The 20037-nt window shown below is 52.0% G+C and overlaps 1 protein-coding gene across 1 annotated transcript; it reads right to left on the bottom strand.

Annotated features, from left to right (window-relative positions):
- Positions 1-2195: 2195 nt before the first annotated feature.
- LOC101655905 (keratin, type II cytoskeletal 2 oral) lies at positions 2196-10421 on the bottom strand. Its single transcript, XM_030884778.1, has 9 exons — positions 9828-10421; positions 8557-8777; positions 7139-7199; positions 6189-6284; positions 5483-5647; positions 5238-5363; positions 4384-4604; positions 3064-3098; positions 2196-2560 (listed from the first exon to the last, which is right to left on the bottom strand). Exons 1-9 carry the CDS (start codon positions 10419-10421, stop codon positions 2196-2198), a joined length of 1884 nt encoding a protein of 627 aa, XP_030740638.1.
- Between the last annotated feature and the right edge of the window lie 9616 nt (positions 10422-20037).

The following is a 20037-nucleotide window of genomic DNA, read 5'->3' as shown; positions in this document are numbered from 1 at the left end:
ATTTTATCATCTCATCTATCCGTCAGTCAACAGTGCTTACTGAGTGCACATTTCTGTCCAGTATTATGCAACACACAAACTGTGTATGGCATGGTTTCTCGCCTCAAAGAGCTTCTAATCTAGCAGCTGATCAAAATTTGCATACATACAGCACACTATCTATATGGACATCTTTCATTTCGTAAAATCTATTTTTTTACATTTATTATTTCACATATTCCTTGAAACGCAGCTGAAAGCCAGGTGGTTGTTGTTGTTTACCCTATTAATGAATAATAAAGACTAATATTTTAAGTCACCTTTTGTGTTAGGCTGCGTGATTAGAGAAACAAACCCAGTGACACTCGTATGTGTAAGAAAGAGCTTTGTGTCAAGAAGTAATTATAAATACTGTATATGCTCGTCAGGAGATGAAGGCTGCTAGGCGTTGGAGAGCAGACAGAGTGAACTATAAGGGGATGAGCCCACCGTGGGCTCAAGACCATGAAGGCCAGGCCCTCCTTGGACCATCAGACAAATCAAGATGCCTGCTCATTAGACCAGTCCTGGCCCAGCCTCTAGGAGGTAATATGTGATCCACAGTGACTTACAAGTCAGCATCTTACCATGCTCGGTTGTGCAGCTAGGCTTGGTTGGAGAGATGGGGAAGGGAGCAGAGACCCTCAGTGCCATGTCCACCCAAGCCCTGTCTGCCTAGTTGAGCCTCAATTACCTTTGTCTTCCCTGCATTAGACCTCAGCTTCTCGGAACACCTGGGAGATGCTGGTTTAAGGGCAAGAATCCATTAACCCCATTCCTAAGCTACACTCCTCTGGAGTGAGCTTTACTAATGGGGAACAGTCCTGTCCCCATTCATACTCGATTGGTGAGTCTGGCAGGAGGAACTAGGTGCGCATAGTGCTGCCCCTCCCTGACTTAGCATCTGATGGCCCTAGCAAGCTTGTCTTCCGCTCCCCTAGCAACCGTGAGGGGCCTGACTCCACAGGAAGGCTGTGGTGACTCCATTCTCCCTGTGTCCAGCCGGGAAGCCCATTTCACCTGAGACAGAAGCCACGTTCTCCAGTATCGGCGTTGTCCCTGATAATGGTAATATTTTGGTTCTCTGTTTGCTTTGTTCTTTCATCGCTTCATTGGTGTAGGACCCTGGCATGGAGGAAAAGGGTGTTTTCTATTGACCCCTTCAAATGCCCGGAGCTACGTTTGCAGAAAACAAATGTGCTCTGTGACTGGTGGGGCCAGAGGGGAAGTAAAGGGGCCATGGTGGTGGTGGTATCGGCTCCCTCGATGAACGATGGCTGAACCCTCTTCTTCCAAGATTAGAAGGAGAGGCCTACTGCTCGGCATCAGAAGGATGGGCCCGATGACCTTTTTAGAAGTGCGGAAGGTCCCCCCACTTAAACTGCCAAAAATGCTCTTGAACAAAACCTGTCACACAAACCCAGTAAAACAGATCCAGTAGAAGCCGGGACCATGCAGCTTCCGTTTCACTCACCAGTGGGCTTGTGAAAGATCCCCACTCCCGTCCTGAGAACCCTCCACTCTCTGGCCTGGCCACACCCGCATGCATTCTGCTGAACGCATGCATTCTGCTGACTCCTTGAATGAAAGGCAGACACCCGGACGTAAATGAAATACAATGCAATTTATTGAGAGAAGAAGGCGGGATGTGTTCACTACCAAGGAGGGTCCCCAGCTCAGAGAATGAAAGGACAGCAGCCTGTCGGAATACAGGGCCCAGAGGAGCAGAGGGTACCCCGGACAGCCCAGAGTCTAGACAGGGTCACCAGCCCACCCTCCAGCACTGGCCCTCCACACCGCCCTCCTCAGGCAGTGTTGCAGATTGCCAGCAGGCTGCAGCCCGGAGCTGAAGGCCCAGCGTGGGTGCAGCCTGGTTGGGAAGGCTCCGACCTGGGCAGATCAATGGCCCAGACCTGGGAGGGCGCTGGTATTGCTGGGCACATTCAGAAGTCATCGCAGGAGCTCATTCAGGGGCGTGGGTATCCCCCGACCGGCAGTGGGACCTCCTTGGCCAAGGAGAGGTTTGGGAGATGGAGGAGCCAGGAGGTCAGCTTTCTCCAGGGAACTTGAGGCACAGAGAGGTTGAACGGTGAGCATTTGGGGGAGCAAGCAGAGAGTGGGGCGTTCTGGTGCAGGCTGCGAGAGAAGCCAGTGGGACCGAGCTTGGGTCCCCGGGATCACTTGGAGGCATGCTGGCTCGAGCTGGTGGCCTGGGAGAAGCGGACGCCGATGCTGCTTCCACCGCCGGACTTGTAGCCGCTGCTGCCTCCAGAGGTCTGGACGCTGCTTGAGCTGCTTTGGCTCACTGAGCTGCTGCCTCCGCCGCCCAGCCGGCTCCCGCTGCCGCCGCTGCTCTGGTAGCTTCCACTGCTGCCCGTGACCCCGCCATGGCCACTGCCACCGCTCGCTGCCCCGTAGCCACCGCTGCGGCCTCTGCTGCTGCCGCCGCCACTGAGGCCCCCATAGCCGCCGCTGCCGCTGCCACCAAGCCCTCCGTAACCGCCACGGCTGCTGCTCGTGCTGCTGACGCTGCTGACCACCGCTGCAGAGGACACGCACTGCGGTCAGGCGAAAGGCCAGGGAGGCCCACTGGCTCACTGCTGTCCAGTCGATGCCGACTCGACAGAGCAGCACTGCCCCCGTGTATTTCCCGGAGGACAACTCTCCGCGGGAGTAGAAAGCCTCCTCTTGGTCCCTAGGAAAGCTAGAGGCCCGGATTGACCTCCCCACTCTACTCTGGGGCTGTGTGACTTAACGAAAGATGCTCCCCTTCTCGGTGGCCTGACCTCTTTTGCAGTTTGTAAACCACAGGCGTGAGCTTGGCCAAGGGTGTCCCCTGGAACTTCTCTTTCTCCAATCTAGTGAACTCCCCAAGACATGATGGTTAGGGATGGGGGGGGGGGGTTGTGGGGGCGGGTGTTAGATTTGGACTGAAACGTTGCCAGATGAGCCAGCGGCTCCTGCCTGGACGTCGTCGGTCAGTGAGGATATTTCTAAGGGCCCTTTCTACAACCCTGGGAGAACGTGGTTGAACAGACGACTTACAGATGCTCACAGCGCTCTGACATTCCCCAGACATCCTGCAAAGGAAGACAAGAGGTGTGAATGACCCAACCAGCTGACAGGGGACAACCTTGGGAGCCATATCTGGCCATCTGCCCTGCTAGAGGGTAGAGGGTAGTCCACGCCCATCTCCAGGACCAGACTCTCCAGGACAGGGGCTGCTTCCGGGGTGGGACTTCCAGTCCCGGCACCAACTACCCTCCATCGGCCTTCCCGCATCAGCGTTCCTTGAGCCCCAAGGCCTTCAGCTCCAGACGAATGACTTCACCTCTCAACCCTGCTTGGTGAGCCGAGTCCCACCTCCTGCCCCGTGACTAAAGACCATCTTCCTTCCTGCGTATCGCCGCTTTCACCTTCTCGACTCGGCTCTGCCTCTCCCCCAGGAATCCTTCCCAGGGAGCACTCCCAGAGTGATTGGTGGGGTGGAAGGTGGGTAGAATCTGAGGAGAGCTGGTACCACATAATGAACTAGATAGGAACTTGGGCACATCATGCCCACATCACCCACCCACGTGCACCCTGTTTCCGTTTACGGAGAAGGCAGCTTTCCATCGATGGAACGGTCTGGTTACCTGGTCTGGTTACCTGGTCTGTGCAGGCCCCATCGGGGCCACCCTCCCTCTGCGTCCCTCCACTCTTAATGCGCTTAGCACTGATTTCATTCTCCTGCCTGGAGCAACCCATTAAACGTTACATAACTCTTCTTATACTTGGGTTTTGCTTCCTCCATTCCATTGGAAGCTGCCTGAAAACAAAGGCTCTTGGCAAAGAATTCGTGGGCAGTGGGTCCGCAGAAAGATCTCTCAATTCTTGGCATGCGCTTGGCATTTGGTAGTCACCCGTGACATGCGTAGCATTGTGTCATTTTTTTCAAGAGTGCATGTGTGTCTGCCACCTCCCCGTATGGACTCGGTCGCAGGGGAGGGGCAGCTACAGGCTCATCCACAAGGTAGTCACCACTAACTACATGAGGCTACTTCCGTGCGTTTAAATGAAATTGAAAACTGACGAGCCATGTTGCAAGTGTTCGAGTGGCTAATGGTTACTGTGTTAGACAACACGGATAGAGAACCTTGTATCATTTTTGCTATAGCAAGGATCAGCAGGGCCTTGCGATACACTACTGACATTCACAGCGAAGATAAGAATGGCATGATCTTGATTAGCCACAACCAAAACAAATGTGGGACTTGAATTGAGTTGTCCTCTCCTTAAGATCACCATTGCTCCTCTCTTTCCTTTCTTATCAAAAAAATCACTATAAAATTCTTTCTGGAAAATGCCGGCCCCATGGCTTCTCACCTGCACTCCTCGCCCTCCAGCAGCTTCCTGTAGGTGGCGATCTCCACGTCCAGGGCCAGCTTGACGTTCATCAGCTCCTGGTAGTCCCGCAGCAGCCGGGCCAGGTCATCCTTGGCCTTCTGCAGGGCGTCCTGCAGGTCCTGGAGCTTGGCATTGGCGTCCTTGAGGGCCAGCTCCCCGCGCTGCTCGGCTTCCCCAATGGCTGCCTGGAGGTTAGCGTTCTGGGAGGAAAGTGATAGAAAACCAAGGGCTATAACAACCAAGGAGCACGCCGTGGTCTTTCATGGGAGGGGAGCTCTCCCCCATCCAGCATCCATCCCTCCATTTTCTTAGAAATCCCAACAGGACCTCCTTGGAAAACAGATGATTTCGCAAGGAGTTCATTCATTCACCTCCAGCCCCTGGAGATCAATCCCTATCTCATTAACGAAAAGACGTCAATTGGCTCTCCTGCACTGGTAAGGTAGGGGGGATCTGGTAAGGCTCCCATCTTTCTTTCTTAGTGATTTCACCCTGAGGATGCCAGGCAGCATGGAGGTGAAATGAAGAGAGTGATCAATAGCCCAGCTCAGGACAGATCCTGCTGAGAGCTGAGGATTCAAGGCCACCACAGGGGCTGCACGAAGTCCTAGGCAAATGAGAAAGAGCAAGCATCTCTCCTGGGGGACCAGTTTGCACTAGGGGACTAAGATAAGGATAGTACACGTGGGAGGGCAGAGGTTTCCAGAGACAGCACTACTTTATGGGGACACTGTGAAAGGCCCGAGAAAGTGTGTGGCGGAGGCACACAGACATGACTGCGTCTCCCAGGGCCCAGACAACCTCCAGGCACTCTCTATAAAGCCTGAACCCACCTGCTTCTTGACGTTCTCGATCTCGGCCCGCAGCCTCTGGATCATCCTGTTGAGCTCCATGATCTCGCTCTTGGTGTTTCTCAGGTCATCGCCGTGCCTGCCGGCCGTGGTCTGCAGCTCCCCAAGCTGACAACGGAGAAGTCTGTCAGCAGCACGCCACCAAGTGTTGGGACAGTCGCTAGGAAGGTCACTGGGTTTGAAAACTGTCTCCTCTCGAGTGTGGGGGCAGGAAGTGGGCCCCCTACCTTGGTCTGGTACAGGCCCTCGGCCTCAGCCTTGCTCCTCTGAGCAATGTCCTCGTACTGGGCCTTGACCTCAGCGATGATGCTGTCGAGGTCCAGGCAGCGGTTGTTGTCCATGGACAGCACCACGGACGTGTCGCTGATGTGTCTTTGCATCTGGGACAGCTCCTGCAAGGAACCGAGATGGTCACCCTCTCACGCTGCTGGCCCCAAGGGATGCTGGAGATGAAGACGTTCAAGAATCTTCTACCAGCAGAGATATTCCAGGAATGAGGCCTGAACAGGGAGCTTCTATCCTGGGCCTGGCTCTCACCCCAAGAAATCTGGACCAAGGCAACTACAATCAGGTGGCGAAGCTACTGCCTGGGCTTCCAGGGGGCTGCAGAAAGGGGGAACATTCAGAAAGCGCACACTATGATGCTGAAACAGGAGCCATCGCGAAGGTGAAGCACCGAAAGGACTGGCCCCAAGGGATGAGTTACGTGGGCAGAGAGAGGTATGGGCCGGGTCTGTGCAGGCCGGGAGCTAAGTCAACATTTCCTGGGGTGCGGGGGAGGCAGGGGGGGCAAGGGGGGGGCAGAAAGGCACGGCTGAATTCTGAGTCCTGGTGCTGGCTATGTGCGCGCCCTGCTGCTGGACTGTCCTCTAGAGCAGCTCTAGCGTTTCATTTGCAGACAGGAGCAGAGTAAGCGGGGCCGCGAGGACTCACCGTCTCGTAGAGCGTCTTCAGGAAGTTGAGTTCATCTGAGAGACTGTCCACTTGGGCCTGCAGATTCACCTTGTTCATGTAAGCTGCGTCCACATCCTGGGGGAAGGTCAGAAGCCCAGAGCAATGACCCTCTGTCCCGGCCCACCCCACACCCTTGGCTCTTCCTAAGCCTTCACCGGTCCTCTTGGCCCTTCCCCTGCTGTGACTGCGTCCGGCTCCTCCAAGTGTGACTTCTCACTTTCCTTTCCCTCTTAAAAGAAAGCAAACCACAGTGGTTCTCTTCCTTCCAACAGCCTCAGCCCATCCCACCCCTCGGCTTTCACAAAATGCAAACCGTATTAGCCAGACACAGAGTAGCCATCTGCCTTTTAGGGTGGAAGAATCACACTTTCTCAATCTGCAACGCTGTATCTGGTACCAGAAACCCGACCTCCTGAATAGGGAAGAGGGACTCCCTTCTCTCTGCTTTCAATGGGTGGCTTAAACGAGCTACCATGGTTTCAGTCGCTGATGGTTATTATTCATAGGAAGGCTTTACACTTTTGAGGATATTGAGCGTCTGATAAGGGTGATGGGAAAATTCAGGGACGGTGTTGGCTGAACATGGCGAACATACTAAATGTCATTGGACTGGGCAGGTGAAAATTGTCCAAATGACAAATGTTGTGTTACCTATAGGTTTATACAATGAGAAAGAAATAATAATACCCAGGGTATTATTGTAAGCTTAAAACTGTCACGAAAATGTTCATTATTTGTCCGCGTTGCTAATCATCTCATTAGTCGCATGAACATTTAAGACGTCTCCCAACCAGCAATATATTCAAGGTCATTTTCCTCCTCAAACACCTCCTTCCCCAAAATGTAAAGAAATACCACCCTCCCTGGGTGGGGCAGCCCCCCAACACACACAAGGTAAATCCTGGATCTGCCCTTCGCAGCTCACCCACCTTCTTGAGTCCCACAAACTCATTTTCTGCTGCAGTGCGTTTGTTGATCTCGTCTTCATACCTAGAGCAGAAAGAGACCACCTTTGGACCGAGGCCTTTCGCAAGTGACTGAAAGAGATGAGGATCCTGAGCACGCACTTGGAATCTCCTCACTCAGGGATCGAACCAGCGTCTTGGGCGTGTGGCCTGTGCAGTTGCCCAGGGCCCTGTGTTCCTGAGGTCTTTGCTTTTTGATTTCAGGCCCACTTGTCACTGTCTTGAAATTCTCAATACATTCATTTTATAACATTTGACCCCAATTCCTACAAATGATGTAGCCGGTCCTGCCCAAGATCTTTCAAAAGTTCAAGGTACTTGCTTCTCTTTCCTCTGAGTCTTAGTGACAGAGGTGTGAGCCGGTGGACAGAGATGGGGAAGATGTCACGGAGCCTGGCTACTTAGCTAGGCTCTTTGATCAACCTCACAAAGCACAAGGTGCACGTGTGGGACCCAGAGGGAGAGTTACTCATTTCTGTCTCTGTTCCCTCTGCTTCTCTTTCATTGATTACAGGAATTTGCTTCTATAGGAATTGGGGGGGGGGGGGTGTGGTAAGCTCATGTCTTCTGAAAGCATCAAGACTATAAGGTCTCTGTTGATGACTCAAATCTCCCACCAAGAATTTTGATTTTTTGAAGACAGAAGAATTGGGATGATTCTAGAAAAGAGGTCTCTGGAAGTGTGGATCTGAGCGGCCTGAATCCCCAAGGGTCAACCTCAGAGCCTACCACAGAATGGTTGCCCACCCCAGCTGCTGTGACTGAATTAGAGGGAGACCTTTGGGGAAGGTGGCTGAGAAGACCTCCCTAGCAGTACTCATCCCTGTGGGTTCTGGCCCTTGGAGGTATCTGGAAGCCCCTCCTTTGAGATACACGGTGTACCCCTGAACTCCAGTTCCCCACACACAGGAATGGACTCCCTGACACTGCAGAAACAGGGGCTTGCCCTGGACACAATGAAAGAGCACTTGACCATGGGCAGCTCTGGACCATCTTCCCAGAATCCTGAGACTGGTTCAGAATATCTAATGCCACATAGATATGGACCTTTTTTTTAACAAACGTTCAAGGTGATTCCCAGGGACAGTAAAGTGTGGACGGCTCCCCACCCTGAAGAGCTTGAAGCCTTAAGAGCATGCTTTCCTCAACCAGGGCTGCGAGAGGAGGGGCCTGCATGGCTTCGGGGCCTGGAATCTACAGGCAGCCACCCAGACATCTCGGTCCTAATTCTCTCGCTTCCTTTCTGCTCTGTCATGCTTCCTTCAAACCCATCCAAGAGTATTGAGGGAAGGTGCAGCCTGAAACGGTTGGCATTCCAAATGGGGACCACACCTCCCTGCTAATCCCCCAGAAGGGGAAACTCCCCAGCTGGGGGGCCTCACTTCTTTTTGAAGTCTTCCACCAGGTCCTGCACGTTCCTCAGCTCTCCATCCAGGTTCCCTCTCTCCCCCAGAAGCAAATCCAACTGCCGGCGCAGGTAGCTGATGTAGGATTCAAAGAGGGGTTCTAGGTTGTTGGGGCCTGAGCCGGATCCTGAGCCCTGCTGCTGCAGCAGGTTCCACTTGGTCTCCAGGACCTTGTTTTGCTGCTCCAGGAACCGCACCTGCATCAGGAGAAGCAAGAAACGGAGTCAGCCCCTTGATTCGGGGCCCACCCACTTCCCAAAGAGCACAGCGGCCTGGCTCTTTGGTCTGCAACGGCCTTTGTTTTATGAAGTTTGGGAAGGATGAGAATTTAGAAAGGGAAGAGCTAGCATCTATTGAGTCCTTACTCTATAAGCTATTTCCTATTTCACTTAGTCCTGACAACCACCAGCACGTAGGGTGCAATTGTTCCCCATTTTGTCGATTAGGAAACTGAGGCTCCAATGGTGTTAGTGAGTCAAGTCCCCCCATAGTCACGTGGCTGTTGAGTGACAAACCCGAGAGTCACACCCAGGTATGCTCTAATTCTGTTGGGACCCTCAGACTACTACAAAAAAAGATCACCGTGAATAAAATTATTTGTGTTTTAAGCTTTTTATGCTCATGAGAGCAACCCAACGATGCTAACTTCTCCTTCGTTGTTTCTCGTATGAAGAGCCCGCTCCCCTGCAGCGGACCCAGGTAGAACTTCCGGTCTTAGGCTCATTCTCCTAGCAAACCTGCACCCCATCTCCACTTCAACATGGGCAGCTCACTCTCAGACCAGCGAGAAGCACCGTATCATTCCGAAGACAAGTCAGTTGCCAGTATGCATCGTGTGGAAAGAAGCTCTCCCAAAGCTTGTACCGAGGCAAATTTGATTACAGCTGGTTTGAATAGCCAAATAATTGCTTTTCAGAAGTAATCATAACTTCACTGTAATCATTCCATGGCTCAGGCCCCATTCCTCAAAAGATCTAAGAGCGCATTGAGACATCCACTTCGTTCGGCCTGGTGAGAGCTAACGCTAGACGGTAATCAGAAGCAGAAAGCACCCTCCATTTCCCAGACGTGACTATGAGGCCCAAAGAGGGCGAGGGGGTGCTCACTGTCCCACGGGGGTCAAAGAAGAGCCAAGCCAGGATCCAGTCACCCCTACCTCCAGTCAGGCCCAACTCCAGCGACATCTTTCTACCCCAGCTCCTTGTATGGCCCAAGCTCGCTCTCGCACCTCTTGGCTCTAGTCTCACCTTGTCGATGAAGGAGGCAAACTTGTTGTTGAGGGTCTTGATCTGCTCGCGCTCCTGGGCCTTGACTTGCCCGATCTGGGGGTCGATTTCCACATTGAGGGGCTGCAGAAGGCTCTGGTTGACAGTCACTTCTTGGATGCCTCCAGGAAAGCCACCAGGGCCAAAGCCACCAGGGCCACCAAAGCCACCAGGACCACCAAACCCACCAGGACCGCCAAAGCCACCAGCTCCTCCAAAGCCCCCAGCTCCCCCAAAGCCACCTCCTACTCCCCTGCCGCCACCAAAACCACCCCCAAAGCCAGCTCCATAGCCACCCCCATAGCCACCTCCACAGAGGCTACGTCCTCCGCCAAAGCCACCAGCCCGGGAGCCACCAGCTGCGACACTCATGCAGATGCTCTTGTTGCCACCCAGGTTGTAGAGGCTGTGGCTTCCAAAGCCACCGCCTCCACTCCGGAAGCCACAGGCCCCTCCGCTGGCTCCCCCAGAGCGGGCCACGCAGCTCATCCTGCTGCTGCCGGAGACCACGGCGGAGCGGCCAGAGAAGCCCTGGCTGCCACTACTGAAAGACTTCTTGCAGACTTGTCTGTTCATGGCGCGAGAGTGTGGAGACCAGCTGGAGCTCCCTTAGCAAGAACAGAGAGAGATGGAGGCAGAGGATGGAGACGACAGAGGAGCCTGGCTTTTATATGCCAAGAAGTTTGACTCGGCGAAAGGAGAGGCAGGCAATTAGCTGAGAGTCATCTTGGGTTTGGTTTGCCTCCCAGGCAATAAGTTACTTCTGGTTCCCAACACGCCTCAAAGATAATCTTCTGGACCAAAGTGGCTTTGCTTTCTTTGCCTAATCACCCAAACTTGCCTCCGTTGACAAAAGACCAGAGCTCACCTCCCTCCCTGTACGTAATTTCCTCAAGGGTCCTGGGGGAAGCCAAGCAGCACCTGGTAGAGCAAGATGAATGGAGTTTGGACACCGTGGATTAGGTGCCAGCCGCCATGCCACAAGGCATGAGGAGCAGGCAACCTCTTCCAGAGCCTTTTCCAGCAGTGCCAGTGTGTCCACAGGCTCAGGCAGTGACCCAACCTGTCTCTTCCACCATGGGCATTTTCTTCCGGTGGCACATCACTTACGTCCAGCGCTTCAAAGAAATATCCCAAGAAGGGTCTGGCGTGCAGAGGAAGGGGCCTGCATGACAGAGCAGGATCCGTTGGCCCACCCGTGCAGCCCCTCCCAACGTGCTGGAGTTTCAGCTGGGAAGGTCTACAGATGGACAAGAGACTGAAGCAGGACATGATGTCTGGCTAGGAGAAAAGAGTAGCGTTGAGACGCGGAGCCAACACGTGGGAGACTTGGGCAGAGGAAGGGCATGTGGCAGGCAAGAGATCTCAGACCTGTTCCCCCTCCCCCTCCAACATCCCAGACCAACATCAGGTGATTCTCGCCCCCGCGAACAAGAAGGGAAAGAACGTGGGGACCCGCCAGCTGGCTCACTGGTCTGGGTTAGGTCTAACCCTGGAAGGAAATAAAGAACGCGTCCCCCATATCAAAGCTGGGGAGACAGGGCCTAAGACTCCATTCATCTGAGGCTGGGAGGCTGGGTGATCTCCCCCCATCCGTCATCACCTGGTCTGAGTTTTCCTACAATTGTCCCATCAGGCTACTGCCACGAAATACACATGGCTGTCTATCTGTCAGTACCCCTCTTGGTCCGAGTCGTCAACATCTAGGGCAGGCAAAGAGCGTTGAAGAATTCAGGATCCAGATGATGGGTGTCCCACCTGGGCCCGAGTGTGGGAGGTGAGAGGGTAGCGGAGGATCCTTGCTAATAGAATGGTTGAAGAGAAAAGTGACTGCCTGAACTGCCGAAAGTTCAAACATCCCCCACCCCCGGGCCAAACCCACCCCATCCCTGACCACAGCACCCATGGCGAGAGTGACTTCTCACAAACATCCCCCACCCCCGGGCCAAACCCACCCCATCCCTGACCACAGCACCCATGGCGAGAGTGACTTCTCAGATGCTTTCCCACGTGTGGACTTTCACAGACCAGGCAGGATTGGTCCTTCACTCCTGTGAAGCAGGTATTGGGCATAGCTCCAGAATTCCAGGCGAAGAGGCGGCAAGCACGCTGTCTCTCTGGGCTGGCTTTTGGACAAGCCAGTCAGGGGCGGAGGGTTGGTCTGAATGACCTTGAAGAATGTCAAGTCAACTAGGGTTTTACAGCTAATTCTCAATGCTTCAAATGCCCAGTTGTCTAGAGCCAGTTTACCTGATTAAACTCACTGCCATTGAGTCAATGCTGACTCATAACGACCCTCCTGGTGGGTTTCAAAGACTGTAACTATTTACGGGATTAGAAATCCCAGTCTTTCTCCCTCAGAGCTGCTGGTGGTTTTGAACTGCCGACATGCGGATCATAGCCCAGCACATAATGATGACACCACCAGGACTCCATAATCTACCTGGTTAGAATCCAAAAATTCAAAAACCAAACTCATCAGCATTGTGTCAATTCGGATGCCTGTCTATAGGACAGGGTAGAAGGAGCCTGTGGGTTTTCCAAGACTGTAACTCTTTTTTTTTAAATCATTTTATTGGGGGCTTCTACAACTCTTATCACAATCCATCCATCCACCCTATGGGTCAAGCACATTTGTAAATTTGTTGCCATCATCATTCTCAAAACATGTTCTTTCTACTTGAGCCCTTGGTATCCGCTCCTCATTTGTCTCCCAAGGAGCAGCTTTCTGTTTCAAACAGACGACCTTGCAATTAACAGCCCAGCACATGATCCACTATGTCACCAGAGATCCTGGTTAGAATCCCAGCTCACTAAGTATTGAACCTTGAATAAATTACTTATCGTTTCCTCAACTGTAAAATGGGGTAATAGTAGCAGGTGTCTTGTGGGGTTGTTGTAACATTAATAAAGTTAAATAAGGATTAAAATGCAGTGGGGTTTAGTGCCTAGTAAGCACCGCATGTTTGGCTTCAGTTCATACTCCGTTGGAGGATATGGGCAAGGGAAAAGGTAAGACTGGCCCTGACTGGTCTCAGGACGACATCATGCTCCTAGGAAACTCACCAAAGGGTGCTGGGGAGAGGAAGCCAACGATAAGTGCAGACTAAGAAGGCTACTGTGGGTTAGAGAGAGGTCTCTGTAGGGATGGCGTCAGGTTGGGTGACTTTGGCCATGACTGACGAAGTCTGTGTTCTTTTCTAGCAATCCCTTCCTGCCTCTGTTTGGTGGTACACCTCACGAGAGAGCCAGACATACTGTAAATGAAAGTCCTTTGAAAATGGTGAAAGCCTACACAACAGTCAGGGTGCTGTGGTCTCACAGAAACCAACAATCATACAAGTTCAGAAGCCCTGGGTCCGAGTCCCACCTCTCCCTCTCGTCTTGTGATGGCCTTGGGCAAGGCACTTCACCATTTGATCTTTTCTCTCCGGCTCCGTGAAAATCAGAGTTCTACCCGACTTGTGGGGTGGTTTTGAGGTCTGAATACAGAGGGTCCACTCGCCAATGTTTGATTTTTTTTTTTTTTTCATGAGCGTGACCCACCCGTCATCCATGCACAAAAGTGAGCCTGGGTTTGGGTTATTCTCTAACACATCGATTCAGCCCATTGATTGAACGCCAGTCCTTCCTCGTAAGGTCTTTTCTCGTGTTCTTTCTGATTCCTTTCAAGGCAGAAGATCAAACGTGAAGAAAACCAAGCTAGCTCACCTGAAGCCCCAGGTGAGCGCACAGAGCAAACAAGGGCAGGCATCAGTGTCTCCCTCCCTCCCTTGGCTCCAGCGCTGAGGCCCCTCCTCTGGCCTCCCTGACATGTGCTCAAGCAGAGGGATGGAGGGACGGCGGGGACAGGTCACAAAAGCAGGGTCTGGGACCGTGTTTCCTTAATCCACGGCTCCTGAACCTGCCAGAGCTGCGGTGTATTTAGCAGGTCAGGGTGTTTTCTCAGCAGTTGACTGCAACTATCCAGATCTGCCATCCTCGGCAATATTTCTTTTCTCTGCGACACAAACCTTCAGAGCAGTGGCGTCCAAATGACCCGCCTGCCGCCAGCAATTTGGGCTCTAATCCCTCCCCAGGCTTAACTTTTCGTGTCTAAATTGACAGGTGACTGAGCACCCTGGATCATCATTCCCTCGCCTCTAAAGTAGGGGACGTTGTCAACAAGCAGAGTGATTTCCTCAAACCAAATTGCTCCCTGGTATTTAAAGTGCAGCAAGAATACGGATGAGTTGCCTATCATCTGGGGGAGGAATGAATTCTTAGATAACAATCACCTCTGGGCCAAAGAGAGCCCACATCCAGCTGCCCTCAGGAGCTGCTGAAGAGGGAGGGTGACCATGACCGGGGCTGCCCCTGGATACCTGTGGAACTACAGGTCCAAAGTCAAGATCAGCTTTCATTCTCAAAGCAAGCCAAATGAATGGTCACTTGGTATGCTGCCCCGGACTAGGGAATGAAGCAATCTTTTCTCCATTTTGGCCATGTGAAAGCAACAATCCACCACTGTTGAAATAACTGGTCAGCAGTTCTAAACCACCAGGAAGATGGGACGTTCTACTCCCATGGGGAATTTACTATCTCAGAAACCCACAGGGGCAGTTCTCTGTACCTGTGGCACAGGGTCACTGGGAGTGGGAATTGACTCAGTGGCAGGGTTTGGGGGTTTTGAGGTGGAAGCAAACGTCAACAGTGAATGATGAAACTGTTACTATAGAGGGTAAGCTTTCTTTACAGGTAAAGCTTGATAAAGAAGTAAACCACTAAGTACGATTGATGGAGTCCCTTTGCTACAGTCTTAGCTGTTAGCAAGCACAATTTATTCTCATTCTGGACACGTCTCTAGATTTGAAGCGTTATTAAAATACTCGTCAAATCCCAAAAATAATAGTAGTTATTCATTAACTGCGATCGCATTAATTCCGACTCCTGCTGACCCATGCATTACAGAGTAGAACTGCTCCCCAGTTTTCTTGCCTCTAATCTTTACCAAAGCAGATGAGCAGGCTTCGGCCAGTCAAATCACACCATCCCAGAGAGAGTGGGGGAAGAGTCCAGCTTGGCACCTACAGAAACCACCCATGAAATGTGATGGATAAACCTGTCTTGAAACATCAAATTTTGTTATTGAAAACCGTTTAATCTCATAGTAATTCCTCTTTGCCACCAGAGAGATGCACCATCATTATTAAGCTGTCACCCTGGGCCGCCTCTCTGCCTTCTTGCTCCCACTGGAGATTAGAATTCTCCAGGGCTGACGGTGGGTCTGCCGACACTCAGAACCCTCTCCTGTGACTGCATGAACTTCAGCCTCCTGAAGCCTACAGAGCATTGCTGGTACAATGTGCCAGGACTGGTCCAAGAGAGAGAGCCCAGACAACTGAGAATTGCTCAGAGGGCCCCATTTGGCAGCAGAGCACCATGCTTGCCGCTGGATTTGAGGCCCAGATCTGCCACTTCTCGTCTCTATGAGAGGGGGAAACGACTCTATCTTGCTAAGCCCCAGCTTCCTCATCTGGAAAATGAGGATAATTACTACCTGCCTCGTATGATAAAGGTGAGGATTAAATGAGATGACATGTACAAGATGCCCAGCATATGACAGATGCCAGTAAGCACCTAACAAAAGCTAGTTGTCCGTCAAGTTGTTTAGAGCAAGGTTAGGACAGTCTTGATGCTTATGAGTCTACCCTTTTCCAACACTGCATTAACTCCTGACGTTCACAGTGCCTACCGTGAGTCAGGCACCGTGTGGGCATGGGAGGCACAGAGATGGATGCCCGGAGGCTTCGAAGCGTCCGTGGCCTGTTTGAATGAAAAGGTAAGAAAAGTTTCCCGTGAACAATTCTAATCTCCCTCACACACGGTACGTCCATCCCTTTGCACCCCTTCCATTCTAGTGGGGCAGAGCAAGGGAAGACGCCGAGACTGGACACTTTAGTATTGCCTGGCAAAAGCTACCAAGAAAAACCAAAGAACCCTCGTGGCTTACTGGGTTCTGCACTGGGCTGCTAACCACAAGGTCAGCAGTTCAAGACCCCCAGCCTGCTCCGTGCGAGAAAGATGAGGCTTTCTATTATTCCTGCCAGGAGTTCCCATCCCAGACACCCACAGGGGCAGTTCTACTCTGTCCTGTAGGGTGGCTGTGAGTCGGAATGAGCTCGATGGCAGGGGGTTGTTTCGTCATCCTCATCTGGATGGAAGCCCAGTGCCACGGAGCGGGCCGGGAAAGCTCTCGGGGGAAGTGGTGCCCGAAGTGAGGGTGGTGGTTGAAGGTGGAATGGGCAGCACTGGCAAAGAGAACAGATCATCCAAGGTGCAGAGGCATAAGGCAGCCCGGGGTACTCCAGGACTGACCGCATGCACCGCGTGGGTCCCGAGCCCAGCCTGGGAAGGACCCAGTAGGGCCACCCTCCTAGCCTGGCTTGTTGACTGTGACTGTGGTCAACGTCCAAAGGCATTTCCATTTTGCAGCAAGCAAACAGCTGCTGACACGTTCAGCAGGGTCCACACCCAGCTCAGCTGTAAAGATGATCACTCCAGTGGAGGGTTCTCTCCTAGCTAGAGGGGTAAATGAGGTGGCAGCTCACGTTGATGGAACATTGTTCAACAGTGTCACTGTGGACGCTTTAGACCAGATAATCATTTATTGGGGTAGGGGTGGGGGTGGAGTGGCCTGTGCATTATAGGGTGTTTAGTACCATCCTTAGCCTCTGCCATTCACTCCAAAGCCCAATTGCTGCCACTGAGTCAATGCCGACTCATAAGGACCTTCTAGGACTGGGTAGAACCGCCCCTGTGAGTTTCTGACACTGTAACTGTTAACGGGAGTTGAGAGTCCCCTCTTTCTCCTGTGCAGCAGTCGGTGGTTTTGAACGGTTAACTTTATGGTCAGTAGCCCAATGCATGTGTGACCATCAAAATGTCCCCATATGATTGTCTCCAAAGAGAGCCACTGTTTTTATGCCACCCTTGACTGCCCATCTTCACCAAGGGCTGATGGAGCTGTCACCTTTTGATCACGTCGCCATGGATGCCAAAGTTCCCGCCATGTTCTCACCATCTCTTACACCGATGGGTGCCTAGGAGAACGAGCCCCGAGCTGGAGGGGTGGCGGTATTACCTTGACGCTAAGCAGAGCGGAGCTGGGCACTGCGGAGCTGGGCACTGTGCCGTCTTTGTGAGGAGCACCGATGAATGAGGTGAACAGAGCCGTGTTGTTGGAACTTGCGTGAGTTTCGCTGGGTGAGCTCCTCCGCACTTCAAGGAGCCCACCTTTCTGGTCTCGGTCAGCAGAGAGAGGATGGACTCAGGCCAAGCTGCTGAGAGGGCAGACGGAAGAGGCAGCCCAAACCCCAAAAGTGAGACTGCAAGGGATTGGTTAACAAAACCCCACCCAAAATGAGGCCGCACAGGAAACGGTCAGATAGAAATTTGCCTACACCGTTAGATACAAAACTTTATACACTGTATTAGTCTAGGTACTTTGGAGAAACAAACCCACAGTGACTCATGTATAAGAGAGAGTTTTATGTAAAGAAAATGTGCATCACGAAAACATCCCAACCCAATGCTGCCCAAGCCCACAAGTCCAACATTAACCCATTAACCCAACACCAGTCCACAAAGTCTTCTACCTCACAAAACAGAGGCAATGATGCCGACTGCAGGAGGAAAGCTGAGTCAGTGAACGAACAAGCATCTCAGCACTGGCAAGGGTCTCCACACGGCTGCTCCAGCACCCAGGGCTGCATCAGGATAGGTCCATGTGGCTTCTCCTTGGGGATGTCTTGTAGGAAGTCAATCTTGCAAGCTGAAGCAGGGAACTGCTAAGGCAGCTGCGCCCGGTACAACCATCACAAAACAAGAGACCCGAGAACTAGAAAGGCGAGGCTCACTACCCATTTATCCCTCCGCCTTTCAATTAGCCCCACATGTGATTATCGGCCAGGCTGGCACAATTAACTAACTCATACACAAACACGGGGCATCCGCAGTCAGGTCTGGATGAACCACAGGCAAACGCTGACTTGCTTTCTGATTCTTGCGGGAAACAATCTTGTTTGTAGATGTGGTGTCACCACCGTGGTTGGAGTGTGCTCTGGCTGATGAGTATGTCCTGGAGCCTCTGGGTAGTGCAAACGATTGTGGGGTGGGACTGTTCACTGAAAGCTTGAATACACACACACACACACACACACACACCAGGCATAGTCTAAGAAGGGACTAGCAATCTCCTTCTGAGATACCAGCCACTGAAAACTCAACAGAGCCCTACTCTGACACACCCAGGGTCACCATGCGGTGAATTAGCTGGGTTTTTTCATGACTATTATTTCCTAGGTGTTTTATGTGCTTTATTGCTAGTCTTGGCTATTGCCTCAGGTGAGACCAGAGGATCCCATTTGACCAGTGAAACAAAGGAGGCGCAAAGAGATTGGATTGAAAAGGGGGGAAAACATCTATAGCCATCCTGCCCCAGCTGGGGTACACACACTTTCAGGGGTACATGAAGCCTGTCCACGGGGTTGTCAGACGTGAATAAGCTTAAGGAGTGCAATTTTAAGAGCCTCGTCTGTCACGTGGACTCTTTCCTACAGTTGATTCTCTGAAGAAACTGGGCGCCACCACTTTCCTCTCTCAGACTGGCCCTGCTGTTGCTTTCCAACGGGCAGCAGTTGGATGAGTGGTGGCCGGGGTCTTCAAAGCCCCTGAGATGCCATCTAAAGTGTAACCACCAGTCTCCCTCCATGCGGAGTGATGAAAATGGAAAGACAGACGTCAACCACTAGTCCAGTGGACAAATGGCCATGAAATGGACATCGGTTTAAGAACAAGATGGTACCTGTCTACCACCCCCAATGGCTCTGAAAGGGGTCACATTAGAAGTTCCTGGATCGAGTGGGAGAAAAATGTGAAATGAAACTCAAACTCATTTGAAAAGAAGAAGACCAGGCGGACTGGTTGGAAAGAGACTGGCGGGACCCTCAAGTCTAAGGCCCTTTGTCACACCCCGGGTCTGGAAGTACACCCTCCTGTGGTAGATAATGAACCATTTAAGACCCAAAGGGCAGCATTTACCCAATGACCCGGTTCCGATGGCAGGAAAGGAGGGACAGAGACAGGAAGCAGGGAGAGATCGGAATAAGTGCTGGCACAGGGAGGGGTGCAATGGATGAGTCGAAACAACGTGTTTCAACGGATGAGCTGCTCTGGAGACTTTTACCTAATTCACAACTAAAAATTTTTAACGAAAGAAATGCCTATTGAATGAAAATGAAAAAGCTAAAAGACAACAGGATAGGCAAGGGAAAGATAGCATCCGCTAGATCGGGCAGGAAGTTCCCCTCGGTACCCACCCCTGGGGTGGAGCGCTAACTAAGGAAGAGGGTGCCTGCCAGTCAAAGATCAGTGTCGTGGGCAATGGAACTCATTGGTTCAAAGCCTCTGCGGGAGAAAGGAGTCCAGCCTGCTCGAAGTCATTTCTGTTGTACTATTTCAGCAACTTCAGATCTCTGAAGAGTGTGATGCCTTTTAGTAGAGCTTGCACGGTCTCTGTTTTGCCCTGTGCAGACTCAGGCTGTACTTGTCTAACACAGAACATATGCCCCAGAAAGAACCAGGGATGTCAGGGCGGAGGATAGATAAACCTTGTGGATCAGAGAAGAGAGAAGGGAATAACCGAAGATCTAAACCACATCTGGTCTCCTAAATAGTTAGGGACGTATGAACAGAGGGTCAACAAGCTCTTGGACTAGGAAGGGAGAAATTTGTGAAACTAAGTAGATGAGCAAAAGAAATCTTGGTCCGTCATCCAGTGGCTTCCAAGTCCCAATTTGGAGCCAGACACACAAGTCAATGAGGTGTTATTCAACAGTGTCTGTGTGTTCTCCCATGAATCTCCATGTGGACAAACAACCTGTCTTAGAGAATAGGAAACAGATGGACACCAACACCAATCTGCTCCCTACTCAAAAAAAACACAAAAAGTCTAGTCAGGAAATTGAACACAAGCTAGCAAACAGTAAGCAGAGATGGAGAAAGATCGATCAAAGACACGTGCAGCACACCAAGGAGCCAGGAAGCAGAAGGTACGGAGATTAGGACTGTCTTCCCCACCCCCACCCCTCCCCACCCCCAGCCAGCAGAGCAGAAAAGATGCTCTCCATTTGGGCATAAAAAACCAGTCCCC

Source organism: Echinops telfairi, unplaced genomic scaffold, assembly GCF_000313985.2.
Source record: "Echinops telfairi isolate 266 unplaced genomic scaffold, ASM31398v2 ScPeMD7_12;HRSCAF=54, whole genome shotgun sequence".
Taxonomy (NCBI): domain Eukaryota; kingdom Metazoa; phylum Chordata; class Mammalia; order Afrosoricida; family Tenrecidae; genus Echinops; species Echinops telfairi.
Note: the sequence above shows the minus strand (reverse complement) of the source record. Positions and strands in the feature narration are given on the sequence as shown.

What these genes read in the sequence shown, in the direction of transcription:
- LOC101655905 (XM_030884778.1), bottom strand. Translation starts at nt 10,421, where the DNA reads ATGAACAGACAAGTCTGCAAGAAGTCTTTCAGTAGTGGCAGCCAGGGC. An exon ending in TTGCCTCCTTCATCGACAAG is followed by an intron (nt 8,778 to 9,827) that starts GTGAGACTAGAG and finishes CTCCTGATGCAG; the next exon opens with GTGCGGTTCCTGGAGCAGCA. An exon ending in AGTTTGTGGGACTCAAGAAG is followed by an intron (nt 6,285 to 7,138) that starts GTGGGTGAGCTG and finishes ACCTTCCCCCAG; the next exon opens with GATGTGGACGCAGCTTACAT.